We start from the raw sequence: 19,232 nt of genomic DNA, 5'->3' as shown, positions 1-19,232 counted from the left end.
TTCACTTATGTTGTTAAGGAAAATAAGCTTGAATTACCTACTTCGACTTTTTTTATGATATAGGTACGCAGACGGGCAACGATCTGAAGGTGAGCCCATAGACATAAGTGCTGTAGGAAATATCAAACATACCTTACAACACCAATGCGCCACCAGCCTAAATAAATCATTAATATTAATAGCGAGAGCCGATTGTTGTCCCAGTGATTATGAGGGCGATAGCTGCATATAAAAATATCGGTTATAGACTAATTTTGAAGAGCTCTATTCGTAGATGTGCAGAAAATTGTTAAGAATCATCAAAGAATTTCTTTTGAAATAAGTTTCTGGCCGGTTAGAGAGCGGCGCTATGGATGTATAAAAAAAAAATTAAAAACGTAATCAAAATTAAAGTAGGTAAATTGTTTTCGACGAATTAACCTATTAACCTAGGCCTTATAAAAAAAGTTATATGTTTATATTAAATAGGCAGACGGACGGGCAAATGTGTCGCCTGATGGTGAGTGGTCACCATTCTTATATTGCCAATGCTCCAATCTTGTTCAACTAAGATGTTACATCGCTTGTAGATGTAGATACACGGGCTCACTCACCCCTAAAATCGGAACACAACACTAATTATTACTGTTTGGCGTAGAATATCTAATGAATGAGCGGTACTTACTTTAGCGGGCTTTAGTAAAACATTTGCATGTATGCGTGATACGTGAGTCACACACTCACACTAATGTCATAGAAATGGTTACTCGAATGAAAATCTAGACCAAATAGACTATTATGAAGTGAATCTTAAGGCACAAGGTATTGCTTTCATATGAAATTCGGCTAATACACACAAATTAAACACACGTGTTAAGGCAAGTCGTTCCAGATATGTATCGATTGTTTAGGGAGGTCAGATTGTACTACGAACTAGTGCGAAACTAATCCATACATGTATCACCTGTATCTATGTTAACAAGATAACATAAAGCATGTATTTAATCAAATTTCTTAAAAAGTTATCACTCAAAGCGAGATTTTAATACAATGCTTAAAATATTTAGCAAATTGTTTTGTAATCTTCTGCGGTCAAACTTGTTTAGTACTCACATGTTTAACAACGATTATAATGCAAATTTTAGTTACACCGACGTTAATTCCCGTGTACATAATATATACAGGGCCGTATTTTTTCTTTATTCGAGAAGGCTCATAAAAACACTTTTGAATCGTCACGTAACAGTATTAAATATAAAGTTTTTTTTTTTTAATAAAAACAGTATAGAAAATCTTAAAACAGCAGAAATATGAAACAAATACCACTATGATTTTTTTATCATGAGACAGCCATAAAGATAAATAATTACATAAACCTAACATTAATAGTAAATAGACGAGCTCAATAAAATAATTTTGTCTTAATGATGGAAGCTAAACAGCGAAGCGATTTATTTTAAAACCAGTTTTTAATGGCGGCTTCGACCGTATTTGAGGGATGGGTGTTCGCTGAGTGTTATAGACCCTGTATGTTTTTCAGTTTATATTATCTTCAAAAATATCTAGCACTTATATTAAAAGTACTACATACACTGTTTTGTTATACTTTGAAAAAAACCTAATTTTATACATACATAATTTGATTATCTGTTGAATACTTGTACTCATTAGATTCACTACATGTTTTAATGTAACAGTGGAAACTTTGTTTTCTTATGTAAGACTTATTTTGGTATCAAACGTTAGTAATATACAACGCTGTATCTTGAAAAAAAATAATTAAGCAATGTAGTACTTCTAAGTATTTAGTGGTAGATATTTTAACTCGAATGAACGTGCAGGAGTTGCACACGTTTTATTTATATTGATAACATTAAATTACATAAACTAATTACCTATTTATTATATAACACGTATTTGAATCAACGTGTGTGTCACGAGCATTATCTATTTCAAACTAGTGCTTACAAAACCTCATAATTCAACTAAACGGTTATTTTACAGTCAGACATCTCAATATTTGTCTTATAACACGTTTTACTTAACATACGAATGTTTCACAAGTATCGTATTTGCAAGGCAAATCTCGTTAAGATATCTCGCTTGACCCTTAGAAACCTAGGTTCAAGAAACACTGAATAGGACACATCGAACACCTAGTTACTATGCGAATATCTTTACAAATTGTTATTTGAAATTTGCAAGTTCTAATCTTTACTAATATTACAAATGCGAAAGTAACTCTGTCCGTTACCTCATCACGCTTAAAACGTTAAGCCGATTTAGTTGAAATTTGGTATGGAGGTAGTTTGAGTACCGGGACACAGGTTACTTTTTTTTATTTACACCTCGAGGGGTTAAGATGGAGGTTGACGGTTTGCGCGGTAAATCCGCAGGTTCGGCTAAACCTTACACGAAGTAGTAAAACGCGAAGTATTCGGGTTCAAGATCACGGAACACTTGTATATATGTCGGACCAGCGACCCGCCCCGGCTACGCATGGCAGCAATTAATTACATAAAAAAGTGATATCAATATAAATAATGCTCTATAGAATTTGATCATTAGTTCCGGGGAATACCCCCTACACATAAACAATCAAATTGATAATATTGTCTCCACTCATAGTAAGTCAATACTTACTATCCTTAGTCTTATTTTTATTTCTATTTCTATTTGTTTTAATTTTTAATTAATACGCATTTTCTCCTGTCCGTGTAAAATGTTTACGAATTTTGTAACTATTTCCCGAATAAATAAATTGAATCGCATACGACCAGTTTAGTGACATATAACCTCATATCAAGGATATTTAAAGAATGTGACTTGACTTGTTCTTTTTAGTAATTTAGTTGAATTTTTCAACGTCAAGAATAACAGAGGAGTTACGAAGCTACTACACAAATACTGTTGATTGTATTCCAATAAAACTAAAAAAGTACGTGTAACGCGCGTGAGAATTTCCGCTTCTTTATGATAAAATAATAATAATCCACTAATGGACTTGACACTTAATTGGCGATTTAGTCACCCCGTGCGCGCGTATCATAAAAATCATATATATTTTTTCATAGCGCGCCAAAAGAAGTATAACTGATAAAAAGGAAGATGTACAAGAATACTATGTCGCTAAGAGATTGTAGGGTTTCGTCCAGGTATGCTTAAGTCAGAGGAAAGAAAATATAATAATCAAGCACGTCAATAATTATACTGACCAAGATCAGTAACACTAACAGCGTGTTCCTTAATTCCAATCTACAATAAAAGGAAAATAATCAAGATTCAAACCACAAAGAAGGTAGACAGATTAAAGCACCACTTCCAAACATTTATAGATAAAATGTATTTAAATAATACATTTCATTCTAGCTAGCCACTGAGTTAACGACTTCAAAGAAATAAAAAAAAACAGGACCAACTAAATTATAAAACAAAAATTACGGAGCGTGAAGCCCTCGGTTGCCACAATGACTAGTCTATTGAGTGTACTCAAACTATGGACAAATCAAACTTAAGCTCATTTTAAATAAAAAAAAAAAAACACTGAATAAACATACAATAATAAATGAAGAAAATGACAGATAATTATTAAAATAGAAAATTAATAACCATATAGATTACTATTATTGACTATCAAAATAAAAAAAAAATAGTTTTACTCATATCGAAAAAAATAAATATATTATCCTCACAACACTCACATAAATAACATTTAATGAAAATCGTTTTCTAAACATAAAATTATTATGAAATTTTTTTAAGTTCATATTCATATATTTCGGTTATCAGTCGGACACACTTGAATGACTTCCACGCATCAGTTGTCATGTGTTAATAGCCGTGATTCCTTCAAAGCTATTGCTTCATTCGTATACTACTTGACAATTTATAATCTGTACTAATGTTATAAATGCGAAAACATCTCTGTCTGTCTATCTGATGCTCTTCCACAGAACCACTGAACCAAATTGAATGAAATTTGGTATGAAAAACACTTGCACTCGAAACCTACTTTTTATGCCTACATCAGTTGCAACCAACCCCTAAACTCCCTAAATCTGCTAGCAACTTGAGTGTAACTAGTTTCACATATATGCATAACAAAAAATGAAAATACCATATTAAAATTTTTGATATATAATTTTATAAAATAAAAAAAACCTCTTCAATATTATCTCTGCATTTACACTAACTAAAAAACTATAAGTATAAAATGTTGAACTAGGTAAATAATTGCTGATTCTGATATAAGTAACTCAATTAATTTCTTGATTTACTTTTTTACAAACTTTTTATTTACTTTATTTTCAGTATATTTTATACATTTTATACATTATAGAGATGAAGTTATAATTGCATGTAACTCGTACAAACGTCTCACTCCTGGAAAAATACTTGAATCCTATTTCATAAGGCATTATTGGATAAGGCTCCAATACTATTTATCAATTATACGAATATGAGATTAGGTCATTAACTAATTAATTATTTTAATTATAATAAAAACAACAAAAAACTTTTCTCCGAATATAATTTTCAATAAAAACTTTTAATAGTTTGATAATGTGTATAAATCTAATCATTAGAGTAATTTTTGGTATATTGACCTTTTGAAAATTAATTGTTTTATATATAAAATATTTATATTCATGCACAATTTAATTAAAGAACTTCTTTAGTCATATAGCTTTAGTTACTTGAGAAATAAATAAATATTTATCTCACTAATATATTTACTTGACTTACAATTTATTTAAATTGGAAAATAGAGTTTTGAATCAATGGAATACACAATCAATTGAAAGCTTAGTTTAGAAAATTTACTTTTTTATCATAAATTTTCATCAATTCCATTGAGTAATCATTTGATAAGTAATATTTTATCATTGTCGGAGAAGTGAAACTAATAAATAATAAATAATGTAGATTCTACAGAGAATAAACTCTATTCTCTGTAGAATCTACATTATGAACTAGGTCGCTTTAATTTTAATTTTATTATGTAAAATGACGAATCATATGTGCTCACAAAAGCCTATTCGAATAAAATTTATTTTGATTTAAATGGGTCACCAAGCTTAACTAATATATTAGGTCCCTTATAAGTACATTAGTTACATTGGCTCATTTATCATTTATACAGGAACATAACAGTCCTATTAATTGCTGTTTGGCAATAGCAAATGTGATGAGGTACCTACCTAGTAATATATACTTTCAAAATTTAAATAAAAGTGAGATTAATTAAAATATAATATTTCCGAGTGTAACAACTCTGTTATAACTTGCCAACTTAAGATAAATTAACCCTACCTATATTGATCATTTAGAATTAATTGGTTTAAGGTCTTTGAACTGCTTATGAATATTTAACTTCATTTTAATTGTTTTTTATTATTGATCAACTTAAATAAGGAAAATTAGATTAAAACGAATAGACTTCATTCGAACCACAATATACGGTGATTCTATTTCTGTCTTCCCTTAATTGCTATTATAGATCTTTAATTCATACTTAACTTTGGTTCATTTGTATGTAAAAATTTTCAGGGCATAATTGTTATTTAATAAAAACAAGTCATAAAATTTTTACCTTTGATTGTATTACAATTAAAATATTTTATAAATAAAACCTTATCAATAGTGTTCATAATTAAAACAATAACAGTGATGATAAAAATAGTAAAATACACAATAACGAATAACATTGATACTTGATAGATCTTATCTGGAGTGTTTGATCATATATTGTTTTGTAAATAAACTACGAAATTTAAAACTCAAAAATCTATTGCAAAATATAATTATATGGTAAAACTATCGCGTATGTGATAACGTTATACACGTATTTCGTATAATATTACTACTTGTCTAACTAAGGTCACGGTTATAAAACATAGTAGAACACTTCCTCGTTTTTTTTTTGTTGAAATTAGATTTCTCATAAACGAGTTTTAAGATTTTTAATACGAGAATAGCGTAATGTATATCACTTTTAATAGCTATTACTATAATAATAATTATAAATAAAATTAATTTTCATGTTAAAAAATATATTTCTTTTGATTCAAGCGCGTAATTATTTTTCTAACCTTAACTGTAATAACTGTTAAAATACTTATTTTGATTATGTTATTATAAACAATACAATTAGGATATGTTTAATACTAAATATAATATGTTATATTTGAACAAGAAAAGAGTTAATAAAGAAGGAATTAGACACAAAAAATAAATTGAAAGAATGGCGGGCGGCATAACATGGCGCGGTAGTAAAAATATTTTTAATATATTTAATAGGTATAACAATGTACTTACACGTAGCCCGTAAGCAATCCACACTAAATTATTTTTATCACTTAACTATCACTAAGTTATACGTGAAAATATCAAATAAAATAAATGATTAACTTGAAAGCGTCGTTACTATTCATCATATATCAGCGGCACAAACGAAATTGTGTTGTGTCAGTGTTGCCAGTTGCTACGTTAGTCGTTACTAGTGGTAAAGGTTATTGCAAAATATTTACTTACACTAAATTTATTTCAAATGCTTATGTAACATTAATTTATTTACATATTTCAAAATAATAAAATTATACTTTAGATAAATGTTAATGAGCTAATTAAAGTATTACAAAAAATACTTTAATATGACATGTATTGCTCATATTTAAATAAAATTAATACAAATTTTGTTTTTTATTTTTACTTTGCTATAAATAATGGCAATATGGACAAAATTGACGGAATTCAGATTAATAATCTCTGTTTTAAAAAAACGACTTGTCAATTTATGATCACATTGGTTTTAAGTCAAAAATACCATGTGGGTTTGTTATCAAGTTGACAAAAGGTATTTTCAAATATAGTTGAAATAATATGGATTACGTAGTAGGCAGTGTCGCTGCCTTGATTTCAGGTAATGTAACACCAAATCGCCCCAAGAAGTTAAAAAAAGCCGGTACACCTATGAAACATCAACCTTCGCCCAATGTGACACCAAAGAGTGAATTTGTGGAAGATAGGTCGATATTTCTATCACCGTCGATGCAAAAGAAAAAGGCTATAGTAAAAAAATCACCCAAAAGAATATTCCAGAATCCAGATTTGGATGTTACTAAAGAAGATGACGGTAACATAAGTTTGACAAGCCCTAAGGCTGATAAAGTGAAAAAACATCTTAAAGAAGAGTTAGAGGCTAATTGTACAGTAGATCAAGTTATGTTAAGCCCTAAATCACCGGATAGTGAGCAAGAAAATCTTCGATCACCTTCATTGAAGAAAAAAATGAAAGTGGATCAAACCGAAAGCAATGCCAATACAAATGAAATCACACCCAAAAAAAAGAAAAAACAGCGCAACTCAATGGTAGAATCTCAATGTTTGTTACCGATTGACGAAAACGTAATAAAAAATAATGATGAAGAAAATCTAACAAAAAATACAGAAGTCACTCAAAATGAGAGTCCTACTAAGAAAAAGAAAAAATCCAACTCTGTAGCAGAAGAAGAAATTGAGAAAGTACCTGATGCAAACACTCCCCAAGATGAAAAACAGAAAAGCAGAAAGAAGAAAAAGAATAAACTCCCTCTAGATCCAGCAGTAACTGAAGTGACAAATCCATTAGAATCAAAAAGCCCAAAAAAGAAAAATAGAAAAAATAAAAACAAAAAATCAAATGGCACCAATGTTGAATCTAAAAATATTAACTTAAATGCAGTTTCTGATAAAGATACTAATGCAGAAGCCATACAAGATAAACTAGAATCAAAAGATGTGACAAATGCATTAGAATCACAAAGCCCTAAGAAGAAAAATAAAAAAAATAAAAATAAGAAATCAGATGACACAAACATAGAATCTGAAAATGTAAATATTAACTCAAATGCAGTTACTAATAAAGATTCTGATTCAGAACACGAATCGGATAATGAAATAGAATCAGAGAATGAGGAAATCAATAAAAAAGCCCTTGAGACAGCTCCCGCGGAAGATAGTTCAGAGGATGAAGCAGAAAAGCCTGTAAAGCCTAAAAAGGTGGAAAATAAAAAAGAAGTAATCACAGAAGAAGAAATCAAGAGGACAATTTTTGTAGGCAATGTTCCCTTCAGTAGTAAATGTAAGAAGGAAATCAAGAAAATCTTCAGTCAGTATGGTCAGATAGAAACAGTCAGGTATATGTAATCATTATTCATATATAATTCTTATGTAATGAGAACTGGTAAATGGTTCACTTGATGTTAGCTAGTCTAAGCTCGAAAGACATGGATAAATATTTTATTCAAGATATAGTACATACAAACCTGCAATAATCCCGCCCCTGTCTAATCCAGGTAATTTTTATTATTATGAGGTACTCCTCAAAAGTTCCAGAATAAAAGGTGTCAGTAGCTGTATAGTAGTATAGCTCTATAGTTACCTTGGAATACATTTGTTGGATTGTCCCCTGTATAAAAATATCACACTAATACAAGTTGTCGAACCTTTCTACCTTTGGATGTGACATTTTTGATCTTTGATTTAAATGTTTAATTCTCTACCAATTCCCAGCAAATTGTATGCATTTCCAATTGCAACACTGCTTCTATAGTTGTATTTGTAAAGTGTGATGTTCCCACTTCTTTATTTACCTTTCTTATATATATAAATGAATTTCAGAATTCGCACGGTACCAGTTAAAGACGCAAGAGTGACACCCAAAATGGCTGTGATCAAAAACGAACTGCACCCTGACAGGAGTACAGTGAATGTATATGTGAAATATGCTGATACCGCTTCCGTTGACAAGGTAAGAATAGTTGTTTTCCAACATCTATACTTATAAAATTATATGTCTTTTATAATTATCAATGCACAGTCAAAACTATTGAGTCTAGAAATAAATCAACTAAGATTTGATTATCAGGGGTATGGGATAAAAACTTTGTATGAATTTTTCCCACATAAAGTCAGGATGGGCAGATATGTAGTTTTAAATACAAGCTTTGTTGTTAAAATTACTGTCTAAAAATGTTATTTTGGCTTTATAAATAAAATTAAATATAATTTGTAATGATTATATTATATCATTTAAAATTTGAAAGACCATAATTATCTCTGTTGTGTAATTAATGGTTTGTATTATAAGAAGCGAAGGAAGCTAAAGAAATGTATAGTCTATTCCAATAGAAGTAGGAAAAAAGATAAATGAACCTTAGATTTACATATTTTATTAATAATACAACACTATTACACTTAACTTACTTCGAGTTTAATTTGTCTTCCAAATTACTGTTGTTTTTTGTAGTGAATATCATAGATTAATTAAGCTCTATGACCAATAATGTCGCGTCAATTTGCTGTCAAATGTTATTATTAGCTTTTTTCCTGTTATGGTTGGGATAGAGTATATAATATAATCATGTAAAGTAATAATTAACTTAATTGATCAATAAAATACTAAATGTGTTTTTTTATAATTTTATACACAAATAATCAGATAAAATTATTATTTATTAATCCTCTTTAATTCTGAGACCTGATTACTAAATTTTTCTTCTATAATCATGACCCGGAAATATTGTTATATGCGAATTGTATCTGGATTTTATGTTTAAATTATTAATTTCAGGCACTAGCAGCTAATAATACCGTGCTCAATGAGCATCACCTTCGTGTGTCTCGTAGTGATACGACGGGGGCAGCTCATGATCCCAAATGTTCAGTGTTTGTTGGTAACATACCATTTGCATTGGAAGATGAAACACTTAGAGCAACATTTGAAAAGTGCGGTGAGATAGAATCAGTCAGGATCATTAGAGACAAGAAAACAAATGCTGGAAAAGGTAAACAAAATAATTATATCAGTACCACTAAGTGAGGCATAGAGCTAACTTAATGCTTTCAACTGCAAGTTAACTAAGAATCTTGCTAGATGTCATTGTAGCGAGCTTAGAGGTGTTTTTGATTATCAAAAAAATACTCTTCAATTAGATTATATTTTAAAGGAATACTTTAAAGACGCTGCCTGTAACAGGATGCTAGTAAAAGGTGTATAAATAAAAATGTTGTTCTTTTTTTATTACAGGTTTTGGTTACATAAATTTCTCATCGAAAGACGGCGTAGAATTAGCACTTGCGCTTACAGATGAGGATCTTACAATAAAAAATAGAATTATGAGAGTGAAGAGATGCACTCAAGCTGAACAGAGGAAGACAGGGAAACCTGACAGACGAATCCAAAGTCAACCTCCTGGAAATCAATTTGGGAGAGGCAGGTTCCCTGACAAACAAAGTGATGAAAAGAATGGCGGTGCATATAGACGAGTAATGAACAAAAGGAGACATCAGGTAAACAAAGTTTTAAGTCTTTTATTCAATGAGTTTTCTAGTATCTAATTAAGTAAAAAAAAAAGTATAAAAATATAATATTAAAACATTGTGACTTATTTAAGGCTTTTGATTGCTTGTTACAAAATTTTTGCATATAACACAGCGCAGTAAATTGAGTTTAATATTAAGAAAGTGCATAAATCTTTTAATTCATATAAGTAATCAGACATCAGTGTGGCAGTTGTATTTGAGCTTAAGTAAATTTAGGAGTCCCGCAAGGCTGCATTTGTAGACCGATGCTTTAATATACATGTAGTAGTGTGTACACCGGTTTTCATGGGTACGCTACTCTGAGGTCCAGGGTTCGATTCCCGGCCGAGTGGATGTAGAAAAAGTTCATTAATTTCTATGTTGTCTTGAGTCTGGGTGTTTGTGGTACCGTCGTTACTTCTGATTTTCCATAACATAAGTGCTTTAGCTACTTACATTGGGATCAGAGTAATGTATGTGATGTTGTCCATTATTTATTATTATAATTATAATTACACGATTACTTGTATGGTTGTTCATTATGTTACCTTATATATTACTGTTTGTGACACTAAAGATTTACATATATACAAAATAAAAAATATTTTTTTTTTTATTACTTACACAAATATTTTTTTAATTTTTAGGATGGTAACGATGGACCGCCGAATAAGCGCCAGAACATGAACCAGCCTTATAAAGAGAAGAAAACGAGGAAGGAGTTTGTTGGAATTACAGCAGAAAAGAAAAAGGTAAGAATTTCTGTAAAATTGTATGGTATTATACCACATTGCCAGGCAAAGGCTCCCTTAATATCACCTTATTCCACCATATAACTCCCCTCCAGAGCACATCGACCCACTTTGGTGAATATGTCCATCACATACATCCAAATTGTTCACTTCCCAACAAGTAAAAAGAAAATTCCGGTACTATTCCGATTTCAATTCACAATCTGTAAAATCTCTTATGTTATTTAATAATATTTGTTTAATTATTAAACGTCAATTCTTTCAGAAACAAAAATTCAACAAGGGATTGAAGAAGAAGAAAGCTTTGAGTGAAATATTAACAAAAAAGTAGTTTTATCTACATTTGTGTGATAATTGATACGTATTGTAAGTTATTTTTATGCTAATATTTTATCATAATAAACTTGTTAATTTGACTGTAATTCGTTTTTCTTTACATTATTTTATTTTATCTGATTTAGTTAATTTGCATATTTTAGAATTTAAATAAAGAGCTCTAACACTATTTTACCACATGACATATACCATTTATATGTGAAGTCTAATATATCAGCAAACGGCAGAGAAATATTGTATATTCGTGCAGTGGAGTGTACGTAAACAGTACTATCAAACCCCTCAGTCCCATACACGATGTAACGGTTGATATCAGGTCCAGGGCAGGTCCTAAAATACTACCTTGAGGTACACTTAATGTAGAACATTGCTATGATTTTATTTTTCATCTGTTAAAAGTTTGGCGCGTACTGTATTATCCTTTATTATCAGTTATATCGCTTCCACAATATAATTGTACGTCGAACTAAAAATTAAATCAGTTTTTATTGAACTGTGATCTAAACAGTCAAATGCTTTCGACATATCTAAAAAAATCGTATGTATATCCAGTAGTATGTTTTAAACAAAGTATGGATGTAAAAATAAAATACAATTAAAAAAAAAATATATAATAGATTTATTACCAAGAATATAATTAAATTAATTAATAATAAGATTTGATTTATAAACCGCATAATTGACAGCGATACAAAAAATTATCAGTTTGCAAATATCCCATTGCTGGCATAAATTCTACTGTTAAGGCGAAGCGGTTCGACTGCACCCGTGCACTCTTCCGACACCTGAATGTTTCATATATTCTGCCGCGAGTAATATGGAAGGATTGGACTTATTATAGACAATGCAGTTATTATACGTAGTGTGCAAAAGGGTCAAGGAAACAAATTAATAATTATTTGGTACAGTTTTATTGTATAATTGTCATTACAAAAATGTCAATGTTAGCAAAAATAATCACAGTCTGACACTTCTATTCTATACATAGTTCTATGTAGTGGAATTACAGTATTGCCCGCTTATACTACCTACGTACAAGAAATATTACAACTATAAAGAGAAAATAAATAGATGTTCTGTCAATTGTAAATTTTCATGCAAGCACCATTGTTAATAGAAAAAATAAATAAAAAATACAACAATAATCCAATCCAACGTCGGCCTGTCCTGTCGGGTTACAGAAAACGATAAACTTACACATACGACCTTACACGATACGAGACTTAAACTAGAGTACTCTAAGCTTACTGTACAAATGTATATCGTTCTAAATCAACCAATCGTAATAGAAAATTCCCACTAAAAATACGGATCCAGATCGAAGATGGCGCCCGAGAAGCGGTAACAGTAGATCTACACCGGTCCCGGGGGCTCACAGATCACCATCACGTGTATGGCACCGTCGTACGCTACGGCGACGCGGCGACCGGCCGGCGGCTAGCCGCGCTTGAAGCGCAGGATGGTGAGCGTGACGACGAGGAAGAGCGCGATCCAGGCCAGCGTGGCCACGAAGCCCAGGTACACGGCGGGCTCGGCCAGCGGCCAGCCGCGCGTCAGCACGGCGCGCAGCGCGGACGTGGCCAGCGTGAGCGGCAGGCACAGCGCCACGCCGCGCAGCAGCCACGGCATGCCCTCGATGGGCCAGATCACGCCGCTCAGCAGCAGCGTGGGGTAGAACGAGCCCAGCGCCAGCTGGATGGCGTTGCGCTCCAGCTCGCACGCCGCCGAGATCACGAACCCGAAGCACATGCCGCACAGCCCTGCGGACACACTGCGCTCAGCACACACCGCTCTCGACACACCGCTCTCATCTCGTATGTATCTCATCAGAGGGTTTGTCGGAAGAATAAACCAAGAGAGTGGTTTCGATTGTAAACGTCCACTCACCTTGAAGTAGCGTCAGCATGACGACGTAGGCGATGTTTCCGTTGCACTTCACCCCGAACACGAGAATCATGAATATGAGTACGAGAGCGGTCTGACCGCACATCACCACGAACTGGGTGATCACGTGGGAGAACAGGATCTCTCCGGGGGAGACTCCGGCGACCCAGGACCTGTCGAGCAGACCCTCCATCCTTTCGACGATCAACGCTGATGATGTCAGAGCGACGGCCAAGAAGAATACGATCCTGTAGAATTATCAAATGGTCATATGTATCCTTGTATTCACATTGTACGATAAAGAAAAACCACGCATCATTCGACGATTCAATAAAGAAGATTTCAAAGTTCTCACGTGAGAATGACGCCTGGCGCTACGAAGTCAGTGAAGGAAGGGTTGTTGTCTCCGTAAATGGGGTCCTTGAAGTCGATGGGGATATCGCCCACCTTGGGGTTATAGTGACAAGTTGATAGCAAGTCCTGAAAGAATGGTAACGAGATGATTAATTAATGGAGTTTTCGGTCTTTACAAAGAATTGTCATTTAAAATGCTAGAATAAGACCTCCGGAGGCATTCTTATTTTGCTAGAGAAAATTAGTAAATACGAAAACAGAATAAATAATACGTTGGAAAGCCAGTAAGAGCAATAAATATGAAAAGACCAATAATAGCTTACCTTAGCAAAGTCCCGGTATGAGAACTGTATGTCCCTGTTGAGCATCAGACCGATCTGCTGGTTGGACATGTCCAGCCACACTTGAACCTCGGATGACGATATCGTCTCGTTGTCTGCTGTGTCCGCTGCAGGTCAGGAATTGTTAGAAATTACGCTCTTATCACACTGTATTAACTGTAAATTGATATATCTATCGCGATGTCTTGTTAATTTCGAATTTGTCAAACATAAGTTCCCTCATTGTGCTTATTTTGGTCCCATTAACGAGTTTTTCAATTACGAGAGAGTAATTATCCTTAAATTTTCTTAACAGACAAATCTGATAACCTTAAGTAACTAGTAAGTACAGAATAGAATACAACTTACCCAAAGCTAATCTAGCAACCAAGGAATCAGTGTAATTCTCATTAAAGTATATCGCTCCCCAAGCATTGCCGACTTCCACAGCGTGGATCGCGGAGCTCAAGTCGGCGTAATACTCTTTGATGATGGACTGGTTCTTGAGGTTGGCGAGGTATCGACACGAGAGGTTCTTCATGGAGCAGGAAGCGTTGTAGGGACAGTTACCATCTATCACGTTCACATCATCGTTCACGACCGCCTGAATAAGCGAATTAGGACTTGATATAGAGGAATTATTAGAATACAAAAGAATTACCGTATAAAAAAAAATATAATAACAACAGAATTGTTCCTTATACGAAATTTATATAATATTATTTTGATATTGAAGCTGCGAGAACAATCTTAGAAGTATTTAAATGGATTATCGAATTGAATTAAAATCAGTAAAAGTAGTGTTAACAGATTGTGGGGAGATAATAAGTTAGAGGGTTGCTCCTTTTTGAACTAGTTAGAAGTTAAGTGGCAAAATGGTGGCAAAATAGATAGTGGTAAGATGATGAGTTAGATTGTTAGCACTCACCAGACGAAGACCACTTGGATCCCTTCCAATAGCGAGACAGAAGAGGATGACCTGCATAACAGGTAAAGCGAAGATGAACAACATAACTCCGATGTTACGCCACATACGTAAGAAGTTCTTCTGGATCAGCGCTTTGATCTTTCCTCTTGATGTAAACTGAAAATAAGAGAGACACTTATTTAAAACATAACCTTAACAAATTACATATAGCAATCAAGAAAGTTTTGTTTTCATAAAATTGTCTAGATGTCATTACTAAACTTTTAAATCGCCCTAACGCTTTGTACAAATGATTTACATATCAATACAAGTTCATGTCAATTGATGAGTTGTTCAGATGGAAGATTAATTAATACAGAGACTAGTGTGATCAGTATAATAATGCATTTGTAAGACAACATTTAAAACTAAAGTGTTTCAGATTCTATTTTAAAAAATATTAAATTTAGACACTACCAATTTAATCTTTAATTATATATCAGACGTATTATTATTTAGCAAGAACTTTGAATAATAATTACTCCTAATAAATTCAAATTAATTTGATTCAAAGTTCAATAACTTTATTATGAGAACATTTAATATACAACTTTGTAAATAAGAATAAGAGTCCCGCAAGGTAACATATTTGATCCGTTTTTATTCTATATATATACTAGTGACTTTATAAATTTAAACAATATTTTTTTCTATCTTATATATACATAAAACGATTATGTTTATATTACCTTAGCTTAATTAATTCATTAAGTTACTTAAGTTTTATTTTACTTTATTTAAAACTTACGTTGAAACAGTTACCGCAGTCTTCAATTTCAGATTTCACAGCTTCTGTCATTTTACCGGGCAGCTGAAAACAATTATAAGTATTATGTCATTAAATAAGTATTAACACACAATCATCCGACAAGAACAGAGATGGCCCAGTGGTTAACCGATGTTTGCGGATTCACACCCAGGCAAGCACCACTGAATTTTCACATGCTTAATTTTGGTTTATAATTCATCTCGTGCTGGAGATGGCTAAGGAAACCTGTATGTGTCTTATTTCAACGAAATTCTGCCACATGTGAATCCAGCAACCCAACATTGGAATAGTGTGGTGGAATATGCTCTTAATCTTCTCAAAGGGAGAGGAGACCTTAGCTCAGCAGTGGGAAATTTACAGGCTGTATATTTTGTATTTATTTGTATGTGTACTTACATCTCCGTTAGAGCCAGCAGCATGGTCCACGATCAACACCTCTTTACTCTGGTGGAAGTTCAATCCAACTACTTGGTTATCCTCCGCCGCGTAAGGTGCTTCTTCTCGTTTGGACATCTTGTTCAGTCCCAGGGCTCCTCCGGTTACGTTTAGTTCTACCACTTGGTTTGCTTGACCTGTTAGGAACAACGTAACAGATACAATTTTAAATAATATGTTGAGGTTTAATCACGTTGCTGACATCAAGTTATTTGAATTGCGCAAATAGTAAACTTCTTCAAAACTCTTTTAAAATCCAGTGCAACAATCGCGACTCATTTATTAATAATACAATATTTAACCACGATAAAAAAAAAACCTAAAATATATATGAAGAAATCAAAGAAAAGTGCCCGATGACTCCTGGGCAGGGAACTGATTAATTATTATCTATACTTTGATATAAATTCGAAAGTAACTCTGTCTGTCTATTCGTCTGCTGCTCTTTCACGGCAAAACTAGTGAACCGGATTTTTAAGAAATATTGTATAAATCAACCTTGAACTTCAAGGAAGTACATAAAATCTTTGGCTTATATGTCTAGCACCTACCGACTAACCCTTAAAATGCAGACGAAACCGTTAGTGACAACTAGTGTACAATATTTGAGAAGGGCCATAATACATTGTAAACTGTAAGTTAATATTTACTTATATTTACTTACTTAGTACAAATAGAATCACCATATCTTTACGTGTAATACCTAATGTTGAATATAAACACGCAACTACATAAATACGATTATTATAACTCTGATATGTTTATTCAAATCAGTAACGATTGAGCACTCAGCATAGACATCTTCAAAGATAAAACTTGAACGTTAGGAAAGTAAGGACGTAAAGGACTTTGAAAGATTTGGTGTTGTGTGATGTAAAAATTAGACTCATGAAACCATCAGAGCAGATGAGGCTTTGAGGTAGGAAGGACATAGCTGAGTATATAAGAGAATAAAGCAATTAAAAAAGAAATATACTACAAAGAGATGATATACTAGCATACTTCTGTGGAGGCGAGCTTACGAAAGCTTTACTAGAGCTTACGAAATTCGCACACACCACATTCCAAAAAGACAACTGTAAAAAAACTGCAACCATAAAAACCACAGAAGGCAATTAAAATTAGTCTGATGAAAAAAAACATCCTTTCCAAGCGAGATACTCCGCATTTAACTTAAGCAGTTATGGAATATTACAATACGAAATATGCCTTCCGTGACGTGACGTGTACGAGTTGTTTAAACTCTTAAACTATTACAGCGTGTAATGTAAATTCAACAGTAATAAAACAAGCAAATCGCACCAGTAACATCATTTGCGTGCAAACGTATTACGAAACAACGCAAGGTTGCTCCGAGCTCTGTAATGTATCACTCGTCCGAGCCTTGGGCTTGTTTCACTGACGAAATCAGATTCGAAAACTATTCGTTTAGATGGCATTTTTATAAGACAATATTTTTAATTATTGTCATTATTTATACGAACTACCTCCAGTTTTGAAACAGTGATCAAAAGCTATCAGTTTGGCTTTATCTGAATTGCCATTGGTCGGTGGCGGTTGATGACGCGACAGGCGACCAATGAGCGTTCAGATTCAAGCCAAAATAGTTAATCTGACTTTGACCATGGTTTTAAATATTGATTAATAATGCCTATAAGAGAAAAAGACGTACCTAAATAACCTATTAAAAATATAAATTCAACGAGTACCGCAAAAATTATATTGAGTTTTTTTTTTTTTAAAAAGGAATTTTAAATAAATATATATTTTTTACTCATTTTACCACAAATATATGGTTATGATTACAGTTAAGTTTATTGCTGTCGGCGGTAGGATACCTAATGAGTGTACACACACTTTCAAGAAGGATATATTATATTTAAATATAATTGTATTGAAATAATATAACTTCGTATTTTAAATGTTGAAAATGAGTTACTACTAAGTTTCTTGCTGGTTTTCTTTGGGTTTAGTCCACTTTCTGAACCGGTGGCTTTACTTAATATACTTCTGTAAAATAACGATTCAAAAATCCTTATAAAAGCCTACTTGAATAAAGTATATTCTGATTTTGATTTGTGATGACAAAGAGAACTTTACCACCGGTATATCTTAACCAAAGAGTAATATTATAAGTAGGCCTATTATTACGTCAAAATATTTACATAATTCATTACCTAACATTAAGAATCCATTCGCATATAATAAACTTATGTTAAATCGTAAGCAAAAATTATTTGAATAAGTTATTTGGTCTTAACGTACAATTTACAAGGTTGTTGATTGTCTTTTTATTAGCGTTTAATTTGTGATGGACATTATATTTAAAAAAACATGAGGAAGTTAAAATCTCATCTAGAAAGAACTGGTTTCAGGGCATCATAGTTCGTCGTGGTTCTATTTCGTAAAAGTGTATACAGTAAAGTAAACATATTATAAATATTATCAAAATATAAAGTCACGTATAAAATTGTCAACTTACCTTGTCTTCTTGAAAGTTTTAAGAAGACGTCTTCTAATGAGATGCAGCTGTACATGGTGAGAAGAGCCTGAGGTGATTCCTCCGCTAAGAGGCGGCCGCTGCGCATAAGGCCGATCTGAAATATTTTAATAAATACAATTACTTATCGACTTGATACTTTAAGTCAAAAAAACCACCCATGTTGTTAATATTCGATTTTTGTAAATATAATAACAATCGCATCATTATACTTTTATCGTTTTTAATTTGTAAATAAAGGATCACCAGCCAACTTTGCAGGACATTTGCGCAGACGCAAGTCCACTCGTATATTCTCGGCAACCATATTCGGAAATCAATAAGGTGCCAATAAAAATGCAAGGTTGCAGTTCTGAGCTTAGAAGACGAGAGAGAAAGCGGATACATGTTTACATTCACGTGTCTCGAAGAGTACCTAAAACAGCAGATACTGGTCTGAACTCTAATTCACCATCAAATTTCAAATTCAAGAGTGTAAATACCAAAACCGGAAGGATATCATGATCATATGAATATTATATAACTTACAATACCAAAGTATAAAAAAATATCTAGAACTGTTAAATTCAAAACGACCCCCAACGTATTAACT

The 19,232-nt window shown here is 32.6% G+C and overlaps 3 protein-coding genes across 8 annotated transcripts in view; 1 reads left to right on the top strand and 2 right to left on the bottom strand.

The window, feature by feature from the left end:
- LOC125073018 (methyl-CpG-binding domain-containing protein 10-like) overlaps nt 1–6,460 on the bottom strand; it is a 29,274-nt gene extending 22,814 nt beyond the window's left edge. For all 4 annotated transcript variants that reach the window (XM_047683681.1, XM_047683682.1, XM_047683683.1 and 1 more), the window contains exon 1: nt 6,298–6,460. The gene's annotated coding sequence lies outside the window, so the exon portion shown is untranslated. The remainder of the gene's footprint in view (nt 1–6,297) is intronic.
- Nucleotides 6,461–6,777: 317 nt separating this feature from the next.
- LOC125073194 (nucleolar protein 12) lies at nt 6,778–11,492 on the top strand. The gene is made up of 6 exons (XM_047683918.1): nt 6,778–8,156; nt 8,641–8,770; nt 9,593–9,806; nt 10,049–10,311; nt 10,971–11,075; nt 11,341–11,492. The coding sequence occupies exons 1-6, from the start codon at nt 6,862–6,864 to the stop codon at nt 11,404–11,406; spliced, it is 2,073 nt and encodes a 690-aa protein (XP_047539874.1). The 5' UTR covers nt 6,778–6,861; the 3' UTR covers nt 11,407–11,492.
- Nucleotides 11,493–12,303: 811 nt separating this feature from the next.
- Nucleotides 12,304–19,232, bottom strand: part of LOC125073020 (ABC transporter G family member 23) — a 92,179-nt gene continuing 85,250 nt past the window's right edge. For 2 of the 3 annotated variants that reach the window (XM_047683686.1, XM_047683687.1), the window contains 10 exons: nt 18,623–18,737; nt 16,102–16,277; nt 15,685–15,747; nt 14,898–15,053; nt 14,339–14,573; nt 13,973–14,097; nt 13,651–13,775; nt 13,299–13,543; nt 12,916–13,171; nt 12,304–12,776 (listed from right to left, as the gene is read on the bottom strand). In XM_047683686.1, the coding sequence (XP_047539642.1) occupies nt 12,656–12,776; nt 12,916–13,171; nt 13,299–13,543; nt 13,651–13,775; nt 13,973–14,097; nt 14,339–14,573; nt 14,898–15,053; nt 15,685–15,747; nt 16,102–16,277; nt 18,623–18,737 (1,617 nt within the window). In that variant the 3' untranslated portion in view covers nt 12,304–12,655. The other variant, XM_047683688.1, reaches the window with a different exon arrangement.

This window comes from Vanessa atalanta, chromosome 23 (genome assembly GCF_905147765.1).
Source record: "Vanessa atalanta chromosome 23, ilVanAtal1.2, whole genome shotgun sequence".
Classification (NCBI taxonomy): domain Eukaryota; kingdom Metazoa; phylum Arthropoda; class Insecta; order Lepidoptera; family Nymphalidae; genus Vanessa; species Vanessa atalanta.
This window is presented reverse-complemented; position numbering and strand designations above follow the sequence as displayed.